This window comes from Lates calcarifer, linkage group LG10, assembly GCF_001640805.2.
Source record: "Lates calcarifer isolate ASB-BC8 linkage group LG10, TLL_Latcal_v3, whole genome shotgun sequence".
NCBI lineage: Eukaryota > Metazoa > Chordata > Actinopteri > Centropomidae > Lates > Lates calcarifer.
In genome coordinates, this window is record NC_066842.1 from 16,105,501 (window position 1) to 16,125,194 (window position 19,694).

General features: G+C 41.1%; 1 protein-coding gene across 1 annotated transcript in view; it reads left to right on the forward strand.

Annotated features, from left to right (window-relative positions):
* Positions 1–714: 714 nt before the first annotated feature.
* Positions 715–19,694, forward strand: part of itpr2 (inositol 1,4,5-trisphosphate receptor, type 2) — a 53,396-nt gene continuing 34,416 nt past the window's right edge. Inside the window, 26 exon segments of the mRNA XM_018664216.2 lie at positions 715–1,126; positions 5,900–5,970; positions 6,600–6,718; positions 6,808–6,894; positions 7,741–7,899; positions 8,718–8,816; positions 8,928–9,011; positions 9,139–9,285; positions 10,216–10,311; positions 10,677–10,721; positions 12,514–12,665; positions 13,519–13,618; positions 13,873–14,034; positions 14,134–14,274; positions 14,540–14,698; positions 16,157–16,329; positions 17,010–17,129; positions 17,369–17,551; positions 17,736–17,987; positions 18,079–18,226; positions 18,362–18,509; positions 18,777–18,802; positions 18,804–18,965; positions 19,066–19,189; positions 19,297–19,354; positions 19,454–19,619. Of these exon segments, the coding sequence (XP_018519732.1) occupies positions 1,035–1,126; positions 5,900–5,970; positions 6,600–6,718; positions 6,808–6,894; positions 7,741–7,899; positions 8,718–8,816; positions 8,928–9,011; positions 9,139–9,285; positions 10,216–10,311; positions 10,677–10,721; positions 12,514–12,665; positions 13,519–13,618; positions 13,873–14,034; positions 14,134–14,274; positions 14,540–14,698; positions 16,157–16,329; positions 17,010–17,129; positions 17,369–17,551; positions 17,736–17,987; positions 18,079–18,226; positions 18,362–18,509; positions 18,777–18,802; positions 18,804–18,965; positions 19,066–19,189; positions 19,297–19,354; positions 19,454–19,619 (3,273 nt within the window). The 5' untranslated portion in view covers positions 715–1,034.

Sequence of the window (19,694 nt, forward strand, 5' to 3'; positions counted from 1 at the left end):
TGGAAGCCCAAAGTGTTCAATATTATATAATCAAATTCAGTTATTTTAAAAAGTAATGATATTAATAAATACAGAGAAAATTATGTAATATAACGATATGACTATGAAATAATAATAATAATAAATAGAATAAATAAAGTTGTATCCTCCCACAGAATACATTGGAGGTAATTTTCATTTCATTTCATCATTGCAGTCTCTTTTTTATTTTGTAACATAATTTTTTCTATGACTTTTATTTTACAATGCCACTTTTCATCACAAAGTGTTATGTGAGTGGCAAACTCTGACACTGTAAAAGAAGCTGAATGAAATATTAGTTTAAAAAACTACTGGATTATCTCACAATTGTATTTATTTATTTAATACTGAGCACTATGGGTGTACACACAGCTACTCATCTTATCTGCTTGTCTCTTTAAATACATACATAAAATGAGTATAGTTTTCATAATTGAGACATGTTCATGTGTTTATATCCATACATTCATAAATCTTATGTAATATTCCAATGGAGACAAGTTGGCTTCATCTGGACTTTATGGTATAGCCTTGATCTCCCATACAACATATATATATATTCATCAGTTATCTGCCCCTACAGCAACAGGTTTATTGTGATGTGTAGTTTTCTCTACTTTAACGACTTGTGGGGGGCCTGCTCTGAATAAAAACAAAAACATGTCATTGAACGGAATTTGCTCACAGCCCTGACAGCAGCAGTCTCCTCCCCCTGAAGTGGATGTGAAGAAGCGCACTCTCGGGTCTGTCTGACATACAGGAAGAAGTTGAATAAGTCTCAAAAACCACAGTGTTTTCTTAAAATTCGCCGGCAATCTTTCTCAATTTTGCACTTTCGCTTTTTCTCCATCGACTCGTTCAAATGCAGAACTGGAAGAAATGAAGGTGAATCTGTGGACTGCTGCTAAACTGGAGGCGCTGTAACGCGTGGATTACTTCACCCGAAGAGAAGTGCCATTCGTTTATAAATGGAAAACCGGGACAAATCTTAAACGTATCTTCAGTCAAACAAAATGTCAGAGCACAGATCCAGTTTCCTTCACATTGGAGACATTGTGTCTCTTTACGCGGAAGGCTCGGTGAATGGCTTCATCAGTACTTTGGGGTATGTTTCTCTTGTCTGCTTCTCATTTTCTTTACTCACTGATGAGTCCACATGAGTTAATCCTCATTTATGCTCTTATTTTGAGCACTTAGCGTCCGACACGAGTTGCCGCTCACTTCATCTCTAAACGTTCACTGTGAACTGCTCAAGTAGGAACTTAAAGTGTGGGACTTGTGGACAAGGCCTGTCACCGCGCAATCTGCTGCCTCTCAGGAAATTCTTCACGTTTACGCAAATGCAACAGGAATGCAAAGCAGCGTGTTCCCCAGGTAGACAAGCGCTAATGGTTACAAGCTGTTTTTTTTTTTTTTGACGTGGTAGGATATGGGGGCCCACAGGGCGACGTAAAAAGGTGTCATGGAGGTCCTCAGCAAAATATGGTAGATCTCTAACGAGATATAGAGACATTTACAGACAGTTGATTTGCGTCTCTAGGTGAGTTTAATGGCCCCACACACTCTCCCTTGACAATTCTGCAACTGTTTGTGGTATTTATTCTAAGCATTTTGCATATAGAGAGTGTAACACTCTCTTGTGATTTTCCACATTGCAATATCAAAGTTTTAGGAGGTCTGAACCACATTTTGATTTTGGAGAGACTGATTTGGAGCTCAAAATTTTGCAGAGCAAAAAAGTTTGCAGCCAAATTCAGCCTCTAGACCTGCATTTAAAGCTGTGGTTACCAATCCCTTCTGTGGTCCACAAGATAGGAAACTGAGGGGTCACAAGATGAGTGATGGGACAGGAAATCTTAACCTTTGCCTTTTTTTGTAAAATACTCTGGTTGATAATGATTAATCGAGTGAAATGACCTGTGAAGTTTTGGAACTGCTCATACACAATAATTTACTAGTAGGGTAGGTCATTTTAATGGGTTATTGTCAAAAAGAGTTTGGGAGCCTCTGCTTTAAAGTGGTTCTTCCTTTTCTTGAAGGATGTCATAGCACATAGCCAGTCAAGTGTCGTTATAATTTCATATTTTGTGTAGGTGTGATGGAAAGTACTTTTCACTGTGTCACTCTCCACATAGCAGTGCAAAAAAAATGCTACAAGCCAAGTTTGTTTGGCTGTAGTTCCTCCTCAGCTGAAAGCTTCAGTGCAAGGTGAAATGCCAGGTGCACTCTGGCCTCTGATCCTGCAGAACAAGCGTGGAAAGATCGACTGGCCCTGAGGAATCACCGTGCCCCACCCACCTCCTCTCCCTTTTCCTCATTTTCAGTTTCTCAGTTTCTCTCTCTTTTCCTGCCTTAAATTCCTCCTGTAAGTGGTAACTTCACAAAACTTTGCAGATTTTGATATAAACACCTTTTGTTTAATTCCCTGTGCTGTAGAGGATCAAAAATAATCAGAAGTATCTGAGCAAATGGCAGCTGAAATATGTCTGTACCTTGACTTAGAACCCGGTTGTACACAACGTTTCCTTACTCGCTGTCTGCAGGAATGCACACAGCCAGTCTACTTTCTTTTGCTGAAAAGTTGCTTTTACTGCAAAGGTCTGTGCCAATGCAAATGTAAACAGCACACACAAGGACCGTAAAATTCAAAATGCAAAAGTTCATGGCAGCAATTGTTCACACCTCCTGTTGTTGTGAAGCAAAGCAGTGAAATTCTTATCAGCGATCCAATAACTCATGTAGTTTGACAGGAGTGCAGAGTATTTTATCAAGGGCTGTGCTGTGCCAGAGCTCACCAAGGTCCAGAGAGAGAGAGAGAGAGAGAAAGAGAGAGAGCGGCAGTATCTAAAGCAAAGAGCTTGAAGGAACCTCCCAGAGAGCTCAGCCCTTGTGTAACCTCGGCTACACAACTCTGCCCATGCCCATGTTTGCTTAGGATAAATGAATTTGTTCCTCACACTCCTTACATTGTTAACACTCAAAAGCCAGTTGACCTTATAAGAAACGTGAAGGTCATTTTGCTGATCCATATCCACTGGTGACCTTGACCTTTTGGATATTGTGCTTATCAGGAGGCTTTATTTTGGAGATCTGTGCTATTTTTCTGTTTCATAGTAATCAGTCACTTCACTGTATTATCTGGACCTTTCAACTCTCATTCAGGAGGCTTCTTCAGTTCAATTCAGAACTGACAATTCACTATATCGTGGCACTCTAGATAAGTAGGGATTTATAAGTGGAAGATAAAATAATGATGTCGCTGTAATTTAAGTGTTTCTGTACATACTTATTTTCCCATTGATTTATGGCTTTCACCAAAAGTGAAATCATCATAGGAGGAAGTGTATGACTCACTTACTCGGCTGCTTTGTCAACAGGTTGAAACATGCACCAAGAGAAAATGGCTGTAAAAAAGTTTTCACACATATACACTTTTCCACTGAGTTGCACTTGTTGCACTGACACATTATCAGACCTGTTGCTGTGCATTACATTCTGTAGCTTTTTTCTGCATTGTTGTCTTAGCTCACTCCACACAAGCAACAGAGCTATAATTAGCTTGTTTGTGTCCAGCCTGGTGGATTTATCTTTGGTTCATGTTTAACTCAGTTACACAGCACTTACACTCTTGCACTGGCTGTGAGTGTCAGGCACCGTCAAAGCCTCTCTGTTTGAACTAACGCCCGGCCCTCTGTGGACTCCAGATTACTTATTTATAAGCTCGGGGGACTTTTCCAGAGAGCCTTCCTGTTTAGCCATTTAGCACTTGATAATGTTTCCTGTTGGGCTCTATTGTCTCTAATTTAGATGTAACTGTGATACAGGGGTTGAGGAAATAATACGAAAACAGCCTGTGGATTGACACATTGATCAAGTGCCATGGCATAAATAGGAAATGGCTCAGCTCTCTTCAGTGCGGCTGCCAGCTTTGTATGAATTGGAGGAATTGTGCATTGCATTATGTTTCTCCTCAGTGGATGGGATGAATGGATGTGCTTGTGCACCTCAGCCCTTGGTGCAAAAGGGATAGAGGAAATGGGATGGACTCTTTTGTATAGAAATCCATAGCTTCACAGTCACATTGAATATATTTCAGCAGGTTTAAATTGCATTTATCTGTGACTGTAAAGCTGTAAGCAAGACACTAAACAGCACAAAAGAAAACACTGTGACCCTTGTTCTAAGAAAACTGGTTTTCCACACATGAATTCAACCTAGTTCTGGACTTAAATGTCCTGTTAGACCAGATTATCTCAAACTTACTTCCTCTGCTTTGACATGGTTCGGTTGGCTTGAGCCTTGTCTTGACTTAACTAAACCAATTTCATGAAGGAGGATTAAAGTTACTCTAAGATACTTCCAGGACAGGTGTAGCTTCAGATAAATGGATTATTAGTTCTGTTTGAATGAAGACCAACAAGCAGCACTGCATTTTGGTCACAAAAAGGAAAGCCTGCACATGCCCCTGATCACTTTAGTGTTTTAGGTATTCTGTTCATGAACCCCTTTTTTTCAGTCTCCATTGTTTTTCCTGGTTTCTATGCATCCAATTCCATTAAATAATGGCCCTTCCGCCATTCCTCCCTCTATGAGCCTCGTCTCCCTGAGTCCTGTCAGTGTTGACTGCTAACATGGGTGGCTAAAATCAGTCTCGTTTAACTTAGTCCAGAACTTTATAATTCAGACATAACTCATCAAAAGCCACCTTTTAAACCAGGATTAGATATTGTAGATTACTAAGGACCTGCTCCTGTTTTAGTTACACCCTGACAAACTGTCCAGTTACAAGGAAATCCTTATGCAATCAGACATTAGTCATCTTTTCCTGTCATGTTGGTACACATGTGATGTGACAGATGAATGCGTGCTGTTGCTTTACATGTTCTTTCATGAATGAGATAAATTAGCAGTGTCTGCAAATGTGTTTGTGTGTGTGTGTGTGTGAATGAATACCTACCATGTGCACACTTGGCACAGTGCTTATTTAATGCTCTTTTGCAACATTAATTTAGAACCAAAACATTTACTCAAGATATCTGTTAACACCAGCCAGCTTTGTAATTATAACTGTCAGTGACACTTGTGTAGCGTGTTAAACAGTGTGCAGCATAAAGCTGGGATGTGGGTAACAGGGCAGTTATTAACTGGATGACACTCTTCGAATGCCCTCTAATCAACCGTACACAGAAACCACATGGTTTCCTCTGGTGGCAGCAGCAGCTCACTGTACTCTATTTGTGCTCCAGGAACCCACAGTTGACTTTACCCCAATGACCAAAACAATGTTGTTTCTCAAAGATTCATTTTACAGTTTACACACACTGCTTTGACATCTGGTTTTGTTATGTAATATTTAATATATTTTCCATCCAACTGTTTTACTTGATGTGAAAACCACAGAAAGTTGGATGCCGTTTTAGCCCATTGTATCTATCTCAATACAGACCACAAGGCTGAGCAGATCTCCCCCTGCTGGGCCAGGAAGCAGAGATCAAAGTGGTGTTAAATTAGATGAGCTTCATCCAGAAATGTTCAGAGCATTGGTCCACTTATTGGGAAAGCTCTAAGGAGATAGATATGATAGTGAACAGAGCTCTTTCTTGTGTTGCCAGTTGAGCTTTTCATCCTGCAGGTGGCCAGTCAACTGTAGAGCAAGAATTCTAATGATCGACGTTAGCAGTAATCTGAGATCTTATTTTGTGTATTTGCATTTGTCTGTGATACCACACCACAGTTTGTGACATGTAAATCTTCATTTTTTTCTTCATTTTTGGCCAGTAGAACCATTGCTTATCAATTTTAGTATTTTGACATAAATGTTAAAATTAGCTACAACTACTTGTACTTAATTTTTGTCATTTTGTGCTCTTTTCTACAGACTTGTCGATGACAGGTGTGTGGTTCAGCCTGATGCAGGAGACCTGGCAAACCCACCCAAGAAGTTCAGAGGTATGTAGGAGTATACTGGATTGAAGTTACACACACACACACACACACACACACACACACACACCACACACACACACACACACACACACACACACACAGACAGTCATGTCTCCATGACATCAGAGGACATTACATTATCTGACATTCATTTCCTGGAGACTTGTGCTAACTTTAACCATAACTACTACCTGCCTATGCTGTCCCGTACTCTAACCTTAACCTAAACCTAATCTTTAAACATGTCTTTAGTATATAATGCTTTACGTTATGGCGACTTGCTTTTGGCCCCATAATGAGACAGATGTAGGTCCCCACAACATGAGTAGTACCAACACACACACACACACACACACACACACACACACACACACACACACACAAACACAAACACACTCTCTCTTTTTTTTAAACCATCAAGGCTGACCAGATCCTTTGCCCTCAGTGTTGTTTAACACAACATTGTGGTTTTCATACAGCTTTTATGTGTTAAACTGGCTCTTCAGGCCCCTGGTGGGTAAATAATCATTAACCTCAAAAATGAAGTTCTGCCACATTAGGACCCTTGAGTGGCACTTAACCTGACCCACAGAGAGTGACTCCTGTGTTGCCTGAATCTTTCTCCACTGCAGATTGCCTCTTCAAGGTGTGTCCCATGAACAGATACTCAGCCCAGAAGCAGTTCTGGAAGGCAAAGCAGGGAAAACAAGGAAATAACAACACACAGGGAGATCTGTTCAAGAAGTTACAGGTAGAACCTTTTTTATCACAATGTGCATCTAGATCCTCATTTTCATTTGCGATCCAAAAACTTTAATAAATCCCTGTTTCATTACTCAGCATGCAGCAGAACTGGAGCAGAAACAGAATGAGTCAGAGAACAAGAAGCTCCTTGGAGAAGTGGTCAAATACAGTAATGTTATCCAGGTACAGCCCATCTCTTCAGCAAACACCTGCGGTGTCAGACTGTCCCCAGTCCAGAGCTTTGTTTTTGTTTTCTTGTTTACAAAGGTTGTGTTACTGTCATCTAATCCCTGATACCAGGAGCAGTTTCGGAGAAGTCTGCAATGGTAGCGTTTGGTTTCACTGATTGCTGAGCTCTTGTTTTAGGGTTTGAATTGAGAGAAGAAACTATATGTTTAAGTGCTGTTTGAAAAATGCGTTCAAGGCACTTACCATTGTTGTGCTGCTTCAGTAAACATGTCCTATCAATAAGCAATTTGTTAGGTTTGACTTCGAAAACTTACCTCTTGTTTGTTAAATGGAATCAGGAAATGTGTTGCCTGTTAGGGCAGACCAATTTTTTTGAATCAAAGAAGAAATGACCTTCAGGTGATAACAAGTCTCTGCTGTCTGTGGCTGTGGCTCAGAGGTTAGAGTGGGTCGTCCACTAAATGGGAGTTCAGTGGTTTGATCCCCAGCCTCTTTAGTCCACATGTCAAAGGGTCTTTGGGCACAATACAGAACCCCAAATTGCCCCTGATATATCCTCAGTGTGTGTGATAGAAAAATGTAGCATGAATGTGGCTGTTAGTGTAAAGCAGTCTGATATGACTAGAATCTCTAAAAAGTGCATTTCCAATTTCTCTTGCAAAGTGGTGGAAGGTAACTAAGTACATGTACTCAAGTACTGTTGATGTACATGTACTAAATGTTTTCTTTTCCTAAGTCTTACACTTGTACCTCACTATAAATCACAGGGTAAATATTGTACTTTTTAATCCACACAGTTTTTTAAACACATATCTAAACATCCTGATTCCTCTGCCTCAGCTCCTGCACATTAAGAGCAATAAGTACCTGACAGTAAACAAGCGTCTCCCTGCTTTGCTGGAGAAGAACGCCATGCGGGTTTCATTGGACCCGGCCGGGAACGAGGGCTCCTGGTTCTACATTCAGCCCTTCTGGAAGCTCCGCAGCGAAGGAGATAATGTAGGTTTCCCTCTGCCCGGAGTCACATTTCTGTAGATACAAAGTACTGTACAGCAACTTGACATTTCTCTCTGTTTAGACTGTCAGTTCATTGTTTGTCCTGTTCCAGTAACATTTCTGATTTTGTCCTCCCCCTTTGGCTTTAGCATCCTATGGTTAAAGGTATTGCTCTTGATTGTGCATGGTGTTTGTGCATTATTAGGTCAGATGCAAAATATCATGTAAAAGCATGGATACACTGGCCTTCCCATTGCATGTAGACTCTATGGTCGAGCTTACATTATTTTCAGTCAGTTGTTACTTCTCTCTATTGTATGGAGCTGATGCTGCTTCATTATAGTTAAAATGTTTTTAATATTCCAGCACAGAATTGGAATAAATGTCATGAGCCACCCACTTCAGATGCCACAGTGTGCTTGTATACAGCTGCTTAACATGAGATACAGTCGACTGTGTGCAGTCTATTATATCTGATGTTAGACTGTGTTAGAGAGCATGTATTATGCAAGCAATGATCCAATAACAGGTAGTGTACTTTTCAGTCACCATGTCTCTCTATGCTGCATTCATGTCCTCTCACCATGGTATGAATAAACCTGTTTGCTGTGAACAGCTCAACCACCCTCTCATGTGAATCTCAGCCTGTTGCTGCTGCACATAGCACCCTTTTAAAAAGACATAAGTGTATGTTTGCAGATCTGAGACAAACCTCTTGCATGGATACACTCTTATTCTCTGTTTAATCTATGTGAACACTGCTGGAAGTTTACAAACCTGTGTCTCCTGCTGCGACATGACTTTCGATAATTTGGTTCAAGGTGGTGGTTGGAGACAAGGTGGTGCTGATGCCAGTGAACGCAGGGCAGCCTCTTCACGCCAGTAACATCGAGCTGCTAGACAACCCCGGCTGCAAAGAGGTGGGACTCATTTACTTATATTGCTTCTGTCAGTGCCGAAACATGTAGCTGTGGTGCATGATAAAAATCTTGATTTCATGGTGTTTTGTTCCCTACTCTCTGCTTCTGCAGGTTAATGCTGTCAACTGTAACACCAGCTGGAAAGTCACCTTGTTCATGAAGTTCAGTGACTACAGGGAAGATGTTCTGAAGGGGGTGTGTTGTTTTATTGCTTCTAAGTTTGTTTATTCAGTCCGTGTTTTGGAACAATTGTTTGTACTTTGCATATCTTTTTTACAGCAAAACAACAGCAGTCTCATGCTTTGTACGTGTCCTCTGTCAGGGAGACGTGGTGAGGCTGTTTCATGCCGAGCAGGAGAAGTTTCTGACCTGTGACGAGTACAAGAAGCAGCAGCATGTCTTTCTCAGGACCACGCTGAGGCAGTCTGCCACCTCTGCCACCAGCTCCAAGGCTCTCTGGGAAGTCGAGGTAAAACACTGACAGGAATAAACAGTACTGCTCTTTAATTTTGAGAATATCACTGATGCTGCTTTAGCTACTTTATTAAATTCATTGTTTTATAAGGAAATTATGTTCATTTATCATATTGTGGTGACTTTTCGGACTACTTAAATAGAAATGTGTGTTGTTCCCTCAGTAACAATCAGCCATTAACATATCAACAACATGAAGACCCTGCTAAAGCCACTTGAATCATGAACTTCGTCCAGCTTAGTTAGATAAACATGATGTATTTTTTAGACACAGTTTTGTCATAATTAAGAACTGTTTCTCACAAATTGAGGCCAGAATTTTGTCCTTTGATTGCACACACTGTAAATGCCTGCCTGTCTGCCACTTCAACCTTTGCAGTTCTTTGCAGTCCATTGTTCATTGTACTGCATGTTCCTCTTTATCAGCTTGCATTAAGTTGAAGTTCCTCTTGTCCATCTGCTGTTTGTGCCAGAAAGTGCTTATGTTACCATATCAGTTGTTGACATGTTGTTGTGCCAGTGAGACAAACACAAATTCCTGTCGTACTTGGCACATAGGATGACTCTCAGTCTGACTCATTCTGACACCGCAGCAGTAGGACAACCTGACGTTGCTGCACCAAGTGCTGAAAATGAAGACATACATCTTTGTGCAAACTAATCCTGACCCTGATGGACCAGAGAACGTTTAACAGAAATGATCCTAAAACTGACTTTATACCTGTCCTCTGTTTTTGTTCAATAAATCCAAAAGTGTGTTTGGCGTTGTAATACTCATACAGATATAAAATAAAAAACAAAAAAGTCCTGCCTTAGAACACCAAAGCACAGACTAGCTGGAGACAAAAAAGAGAAACATGATCTACAGTGTACAAAAACTGCTGCATCTAGGTGTATCATTCATGATTTTGTGTTCCCACGGCAGGTCGTGCACTATGACCCCTGCAGAGGCGGAGCCGGCCAGTGGAACAGTCTCTTCCGTTTTAAACACCTGGCGACTGGGAATTACCTCGCAGCTGAGGTGAGTTGTACTCCTCAGCTTGTGTCAGACCTTTTATTTTCATTTGTTTAATTTTGTAGGCACTCATCATTGTGTGTAATTACACAGTACTTTTTTAGAAAAGTAGCTTGCACTTACAATCAATTTGCCTCAGTCACTTTTTCTTTTTTCGAATTGAGAGCTTCTATATTTCAGTGTCTGGATAAGCACAGATGAGGGGGACTTTAGGTGATGTGCTGTAGGTGGCAGTGTTCCCATTGATATGGCTACTATCACCCATCCTCTGCTGTTGAATAGCCTGGATTTGGGTGATGGGGATGATAATGATGGGGTGATTGTCAGAGCTTTTTATATCTGACGCCGCTGACCACTCAGTATCTCTGCAGGTGAACCCTGAATTTAAAGAGAACACGGTGGAGTCCAAAGGGGAGGTGAGTCAGTCAAACAAGCACATTAAGCTGCAAAATGACATACAGCTGACTTCAGACTGGGGTGTTTTACTTGCTACTACTGACAGATTTATACATTACCTAATATACAAGGCTGATATTTACAGTTCAACACATTAGCAATGCAAATAGTTTGTTATTTTACACCACGGATGAGTCAGATAGCACTTGTCGGAGACACAACATGAGTTAGTGAATAGGAGAGAAAATTATGAGTGTTTTGGGGGGGAGAACGATTATCTCAGCAGTTATTCATTGTCTGTCCAATTTCAGGCCCTTCTCCATCTCCTCATCCTTTGGTTATGCAATACCACCAGCTCTCTCACTCACACTGATGTACTTGCACACACACAAAAACACACATACACACAAACTCTGCCAAACTCCGAATCTATATCTAGACATTTCTTTCAGCTCTTAGCTGCCTTGCACATTTGTATTCTGGCAATGCAAGGAACACGCACACAAACTCTCTCAGCCTCACACACTTTCTCATGCACATGCTGAATTTCAGACACACAGGGGGCTCCTTACATAACGTCTGGGTGTGGGGGTGCCCTGTGAGAGGAGATGGAGGGGAGGCAGACGTGCTGTCTGCTCTGCTCTACTCGCCTGTGCTAAGCTGGTGGGGTGAGTCACCAGCAGAGGGGAGGTGAGGGGGAAGGAGGAGGGGGAGGGAGTGGGAGGATAGAGAAGCTGAGGCGTTGAAGCAGCTCTGGGGAGCTTCCCATTGACATGCAGAGAACAGTGGGAGAAATTAACCCTCACCATTATCTGCTGCATCTGCACAGCGCAGACTGTACCAGTCTACATACTGCAGTGTCTAACACAGCACACAGAGAAGTCATGGCTCTCTGGCTACATTTCTGTGTAATTTGATACCTCATTAGTGTAAGAATCTGTGACAGCATAGTTTGGCTCACATCCATCTGCCCTCAGTGGGAGATTTTATCAACAGTTGATCTATCATCTATCTATCTTGATTTATTAGTATTTATTGGCGCATGTGTGGAAAGATACGGCAACCTGACACAAAACACGTCCATACTCATCCCTATGGTCACAAAAATGTACTATTTACTAGACTTACTAACCAACTGAAAAATCTTTTTCACTTAAACTAGGCTGAATCTTTTACATTATGGCAAGATATAAATAATTTATGAAGACTATAAAATGTACAGTATGTGAGTGCAGTTTAAATTTATGGCCTTGTGGTGAAGGGAGGTGAGTTAGAGTACTGCTGCAGATGAGGAGGAGAGAAGGTGCTGTCCTGCTGTGTGAACTGCTGGTGGTGCCTCATCAATTAATCAATTAGAACAATAATAAATGGAAATTATAACTTCGGATCAATCATGTGTACTCTAGTAATGTGACACAATTTAACAAATATTTCTCAACTAGAGCTGCAACTAATAATTATTATCATGAAGGTTTATGTCTTGATTAATCATTTGATTGACTTTGTCCATAAGTCATCTGAAAATAGTAAACCCAATACCCCATATAATCTGTTTAAGTTGTTTCTTTTGTCCAACCAGTAGTTTAGAAACCAAATATATTCAGTTTATTATCACATATGACAAAGAGAAGCATCAAAAATTTCACATTTGAGAATCTGGAACCAGTAAATATTTGGTTTAACTAAAACTAATTTTGTTTTTTTAATGGTTGGTCAACAAACGAAGTTATTTTAAGACGTCAATCATACAATTTCTACTGCCTGTGTGTGTATTTATCTGTATGTGTGCATCCTTGTGTGTGTGTGCTGCAGAATGAGACCGACACTGTGTTCTCCAAGAGGAAGCATCAAGCGGCAGAGAAGATTGCTTTCACCCTGGTCTCTGTTCCCCATGGGAATGACATTGCCTCTCTGTTCGAGCTTGATGCCACCACTCTGCAGCGGGCTGACTGTCTCGTGCCCAGGTCAGTAACCCACATGGGGGCAACACTAACAATAACAAGTTACGTTTGATGTGGTTGTATCCACAGGGGGCATTTTTCACTAGAGTTCACAACACAAAGCACAGCAGCTATTCTTAGAGAATCTACCATTAGAATGAGATAATGTCACTTATGTTTTACTCCAAACCACCTGCTTGTGTGAGTTTTCTTCAAGTAAGTGTCATTTTGTTGTTGACAATAGAGCAGTCTGAAATATTTTTACACTTGTTACTGGACAATTTCTCAATAAAATAGAAATGATTTTTATCATCCAAATATAGTATATTATAAAGAGTCTACAGCCATGCTCGTGGGCGAGGCTGTACTTATGCTCATCAGTGCCTTGAACTAAATGCTAACATTAGCATGCTAAAGTGCTCATAATTACAATGTTAACCTTCTGATATTTAGCCGGTATAATGTTTTACAAGGTCATATTATTTATTATATTTTATCATGTTAGTATGCTAAAATTAGTTAATCCACACTAAACACAGGCTGATGAGAATGTCATATGTGTCTCAGATATTTGGTCATAAAGTATAGATTTGGACAAATTGAAATTTTTACCTAATGTTGCTGCTAAATGAAAAATCACAGGTAAAAAAGTTCCTCTCAGGGGCAACAGTCAGGGGATCACCAAAATCAGTAGGAGTCATTTCTGTCTGTACCAAATTTCATGCCATGTCGAGATATTTCAAACAAAAATGTCAACCTTGTGGTGGCAATAAATGAAAAGACATAATCAGTCAGAGCCGTCCTGCAACACAGCTGCTTTCATACAATCAACTAGAAATAATTTCTGCTGCAAATAATTTGTCCCATCCTTCCTCAGAAACTCATATGTGAGGCTTAGGCACCTGTGCACCAACACCTGGGTGACCAGCACCAACGTCCCCATCGATACAGAGGAGGAGCGGCCGGTGATGCTAAAGGTCTAAGCAAGCGCACTCACTCACTCACTCACTCACTCACTCACTCACTCACTCACACACACACACACACACACACACACACACACACACACATTCATGCTCACATACAGTGGCTTCAGAAGGTATTCTAAAATCTACAACGCAACAAAGTGTGCAAAAAGTGATGGGGTCTGAATACTTTTTGAAACCACTGTACTCACACAAGTAAAACCATGAATGCATTACCTGAAAATTTGTTTTGGCTGTCACAACAGATTGGCACCTGTCCCACTAAAGAGGACAAAGAGGCTTTTGCCATCGTATCCGTTCCCCTGTCGGAGGTCAGGGACTTAGACTTCGCTAACGACGCCAGCAAGGTCTTGGAGTCCACGGTGAGGAAGCTCCAGTACGGCAACATCGCTCAGAATGAGAGGAGGTACAGAGACATGAGCATGATGACACTTGTGACCCCAGGTGGTGTGCATATTTTGTGATTTCACATGTTATTATTTTTTGCCCTCATATATATTTCAGGATTTGTGACTAAGCTCCTTGAGGACCTGGTTTTCTTTGTGTGTGTGGTACCAAACAACGGCCAGGATGTCTTATCTGTGGTCACGTCTACACCCAACCGAGAGAGGCAGAAACTCATGAGGGAACAGAACATCCTCGCCCAGGTCGGCAAACAAACAGTTGCACGCATACTCACACACCTCTGTCTGTCCTTCTAGTCCTTCATGTTGGAACTACATACAGATTGATCTGAGGTGTAACAGAAAGACTGACGGTGATGCCCAGAGCAAATCTTGATTGTACTGTATTTCCATTAGTGAGATATTTTTTCATAGCTACAGATTAGCCTCAAAAAGTGTGTTTAGTAAATTTTCTTGCTATTGCAGTCTGTAGATCCTCATCACTGTGTCCTTGTTTCTGTTCCTCCAGATATTTGGCATCCTGAAGGCACCATTCACCGATCAGGGTGATGGTCCGATGCTGAGGTTGGAGGATTTGGGGGACCAGCGCTATGCTCACTTCAAGTACATGTTGAGACTCTGCTACAGGGTGCTACGACATTCCCAACAGGACTATCGCAAGAACCAGGCACGTTCCCATCTTCTACACAAGTCTAATATTGAGTGTTAATTGTCATCACGACCATTAATATGGTCATTATCAACAGGATGTAGGGTGTTTAAGGATAGGTTATCAGTATAGGTTCTCTCAGGTTGTCTGGGAAAATCTGTGCAGGGACCACAGATGCTGTGATGAGGCTCCTAATCGAGAAACCTAAGTAGTGCTCTCAGTGTAGTAATCGATCAGTGGATCAACAGAAAAAATTCTTGACAGGTTTTATAGTGAAAGCTCACAGCACATTTCCTCTTACATAAATGAAATACATACAGGATAAACTCAGTACTCTCTACACTCACTGGTGTTGCTGCTACAGTTTCCTTGGTCAGATACAACCAGTGGCCAACGCTAACTATTGGCTAGCTATCCATTAAACTAACTTAATCTAGATACTTCTGACTGACTTTGACTGACATAGGACTTTATTTGTGCCACTGTTATGCTGCATCTTTGCATCACAGACAAAGTAAAACGAGAAGTAAACCTGCTAGAAGAATTTTAATTTCCTGCTTTTATTCTTGTTCCCTTCATTCTCTCTCAGCTCAACAAATAATTGCCTCAATAAAGATTTTTCCACAGAAGACATTTTGACATGTCACAGTATGGCTTAAGTCCATTTAGCTGCTTGAGTTTCAAGGTCCTGGTATGCTTCATGGCTCACTGGGACACTTGAATAGAACAGAACCTTCACGATATTCATACTCCCATTGCTTTTCACTAGATATGACAAGCGAAAATATCTGCTGTGAAAAGGCCTACACTAACTGAAGAAACTTGTGTGGAGACATTCAGTATGCTGTAATTACCACTTGTGGCCCCAGTGAGCAAAACTACATATACTTTCTACAACTAATTTCATCTAATAAAAATGCCAAATATTTACTAATTTTACTCTTTAAAAGAGGAGGATTTGCTAATTTTCTAGATTGTGTTTCATTATAAATGACATTTTCAGGGTTTTTGTGCTCAGTCAAGCAAAGTAAGTGTTGGCATGACCTAATTTTTTTCTCAAGTTTTAAGTGTGCTTGTTATTATTATTTTTGACATTTTGTAAGATAAACAATTAATCAGTGGTCAGAAGTCAGTAGATGAACTTACAAAACTCTCACCCTTAATGGAAGTAAGCAGCTCTTGACTAACCACAAATGGCTCCTGTTGAGCTGCTCAGTGGCAAACAAGCTGTGGATGTGACAGGCAGCTCTCAAGTGTATAACTGTGGGTAGCTTCATGAATGTGAATCAGGGTGTATTTTCAAAAGTTATCTTGTTGAACAAGTTCTCTCTGGATAATAGTTAAACTAACTAGATGCAGTGATTCAGCACATTTTTTTTTGCTTCTGTGTTACTTACTCTGACTTTTGTTTGAACTTCACTTCAACACCATGCATGCTAGTAGTCTTTAAAACCATGTGTTTCTCCTTCCACATAGGAATATATAGCCAAAAAGTTCTCAATCATGCAGTCTCAGATTGGGTATGAGATTCTGGCTGAGGACACAATCACTGCCCTGCTGCACAACAACCGCAAGCTGCTGGAAAAACACATCACAGCCAGAGAGATTGAGACGTTTGTCAGCCTGCTGAGGCGCAACAGAGAACCCAGGTCAGACACATATACCTCCCGAAGATTAGATGACCCAAGGGATCAATTTGATAAAAGAAAATCAAGAATGATCCTTACACTTTGCAAGATAATTAGTAGTCATACATTAGATTTCTGTTCAGGGACTGAGCACTATCACAGGAACACAGTATAATGTAGAATAATGCAGTTCAGTACAATATGTGAATCTTACCTATTGACCTTATTGTCAGGGTGTTGTATTGGAATGATCCACCTGCTTTACATGTCAAAACATACAATGCAGTACATGCTGTGAGAGACAGAAAACTCACACAAAGCATAAAGAATTTATCCAAAGCACTTACATAGTGCTTGCATGTACATATTGTTTTATTACTGATAGGGTATATTTTTATATTTCTTTATCTTTATAGTTTAGATTGGGGGTTATATTATTACTATTATTATTATTATTACTTTAATTTATCTTATTTATTTTTATTGTATATGTGACTTGGAGCACTGCAACTCAACAATTTCCCACAAGGGATAAATAAAGTATTTCTGATTCTGGTTCTGATTCATAGAAAAAGATGGCCAGACAAAAATGCTATGTACAGTCAGTGATACCACAAACTTTCATGTTTACAATCAGTTCATGTGTTTTGTGCTGGAACTTTTGTTAAGTATGGTGATTCATGTCTGGTCTTCTCTTCCAGATTCTTGGATTATCTCTCTGATCTCTGTGTGTCCAACAAGACTGCCATCCCCGTCACACAGGAGCTTATCTGTAAATTTATGCTGAACCCAACCAATGCAGATATCCTCATCCAGACAAAGTGAGTCACACCCTGTGGTATCTGTAGTTAAAACCTACTAGTTGATCCTGTCATCTTTAAACATGTTTAAACATGCACATACTCCCCACAGCATGTGAGGTTGCTGTTTCCTCCCATGTGCCTCTTATGAAATAGATATTTTCAGCAACAGCTCTGCATCCAAGTGTAATGTGTGCAGTTTGGTCTGATAACTGCTTCATGTCACACTCTCTCTCTCGCCCTCCTTCCCCAACCCCTAGACTAATCTCCAACACAGAGAACACCCTGGAGTCCTCTCTGTTGCAGGAGGAAGTGGAGGAGGAGGAGGTTTGGCTCTACTGGATCGACAGCCACAAGGAGCCTCACGGCAAATCCATCCGCCACCTGGCCCAGGATGCTAAGGGCAACCACAAGATGGATGTAGACATCATCACCTACTACAGGTGACAGTGGTACTCTTACCTTTTGTTCCGCCAGTGTGCCAAACCTTCCTTTCCCAGAAACACAAAAATGGCTGAAACAAGCAGGCGAGAGCCAATGTTTTCCCTCTTTTCTTCTGTTTTTAATGTGCAAAGCAAATCTCCCTTCACATATTCTTTTTCCTCACGTCCTTCACCTCCTCTGCAGATACCAGCTGAACCTGTTTGCTAAAATGTGTCTGGACCGTCAGTACCTAGCCATCAATCAAATCTCCTGTCAGTTACCTGTGGATCTGATCCTGCGCTGCATGTTCGACGACTGCTTACCCTACAACCTCAGAGCCTCCTTCTGCCGCCTCATGCTGCATATGCACGTGGACCGTGACCCGCAGGAGTCTGTGGTGCCTGTGCGCTATGCTCGCCTCTGGACCGAGATCCCTTCCAAGATCACCATCCATGAGTGAGCGTCTGTCTGTGTGATTGTACTTTGTATGATGCTCTGAGAATCACCTCATGCAAATTCAGATTTAAAAAGAAAAATGGTTCTACAGGTTTGAGTACGAATCCACTGACACGTCAAGAGAGGAGATGAAGAGGAAGTTTGCTCCCACAATGGAGTTTGTGGAAGAATACCTCAAAGATGTGGTCAGCCAGCATTTTCCATTTGGGGAGAAAGACAAGAATGAACTCACACTAGAGGTAAAACACACTCAACATATGCACATATTTTTTAAATATGATCAGAACACTTTCCTCCACACTCACAAACTCCATTTACATGTCTTTATGTGTCACTGTTAATTTTCTAGTCATTGATTTACTTCTCTCTTGTAGGTGGTGAATCTGGCTCGTAACCTGGTCTACTTTGGTTTCTATAGCTTCAGTGAGCTGCTGCGTCTTACACGTACCCTGCTGGCCATCCTGGATATTGTCCAGCATCCACTCACCTTCATGAACAAGCTCAGCAAGAGTCCAGAGGCTGGTCAGTGCAGTTACAAAGTATCAGTGCATCATTTCGCTGCATCAGTTTACTTTTTTGTGTAGCCCTCTTTATGTTGACAGTTCAAAGCTAATGAGTGAAACTGTATTTTCAAGTTTCCATATTTAAGACCCTAAGATAATTGAACAGGGGGAAGGGAGTTTCACAAACTGGGAACAGATAATTAAAGAGAAACATATGATTCAGCCTAGAATTATGACCAAACAAACAAACCAAAGCAAAATATGTGAAGATGAATGTCTCCTTCAGGTAACAATGTCCTGCGAACAATCCATCGGCGTTGGAGAGATGATGACCCAGATGGTAATGAGTCGAGGAGTGCCGCACAGCCTCCCCGACACCTCTCCCTCCCTGCGCTACAGCAAAGGACACTTCTTGCCAGACAATGAGGACGTCATGGTGATGGACACCAAGCTGAAGATAATCGAGATCCTGCAAGTAAGCGCTGCCTTCTGGATGTATATGGTGCTATCTAATATTTTTCACCTATGTCATAAGTGAGTTACTTTATTTTTGTGCCTTTTTCCTTCCCGTTCAGTTCATCCTGAGTGTGAGGTTAGATTACAGGATCACATACTTGTTGTCCATCTACAAGAAAGAGTTTGGGGACAAGTCCATAACTGACAGCTCTGTCTCATTGGCTGAGATGCCTCTAGTGACACGTGAGACTATTTTCTCTTGATGCAAATACTAAAGTTATCTTTTTACATTCTAAATGAGCTATTTCATCATACTTAATCAGCCTGTGTTCATTTTATTTTGTCTGTAGCTTCTGAACCAGACATAGATGAGATTGCAACCAAAGCAGAGAGCATGTTTGCAGGAAGGTAGGTGAAGTTATGCTTAACACCCCAATGTTTTAATACATTTCCGATCACTCACCAAAAGAGCTTGTCAGATGTAAGTGTGCATATGTGTGATTTCAGCTCAGAGTTGAGTGCAGTGGAGCTGGATGACGAGGGTGGCCGCACTTTTTTGAGGGTTCTGATCCATCTCATCATGCAAGATTACCCACCACTGGTGTCTGGCTCGCTCCAACTCATCTTCAAACACTTCAGTCAGAGAGCCGAGGTGCTGCAGGCCTTCAAACAGGTAGCGACATAGCAGTGACACTCAAGCACTTGATACTTGGTAAGCTGACAGAGTGCGACATTAGGCACTTCCGAA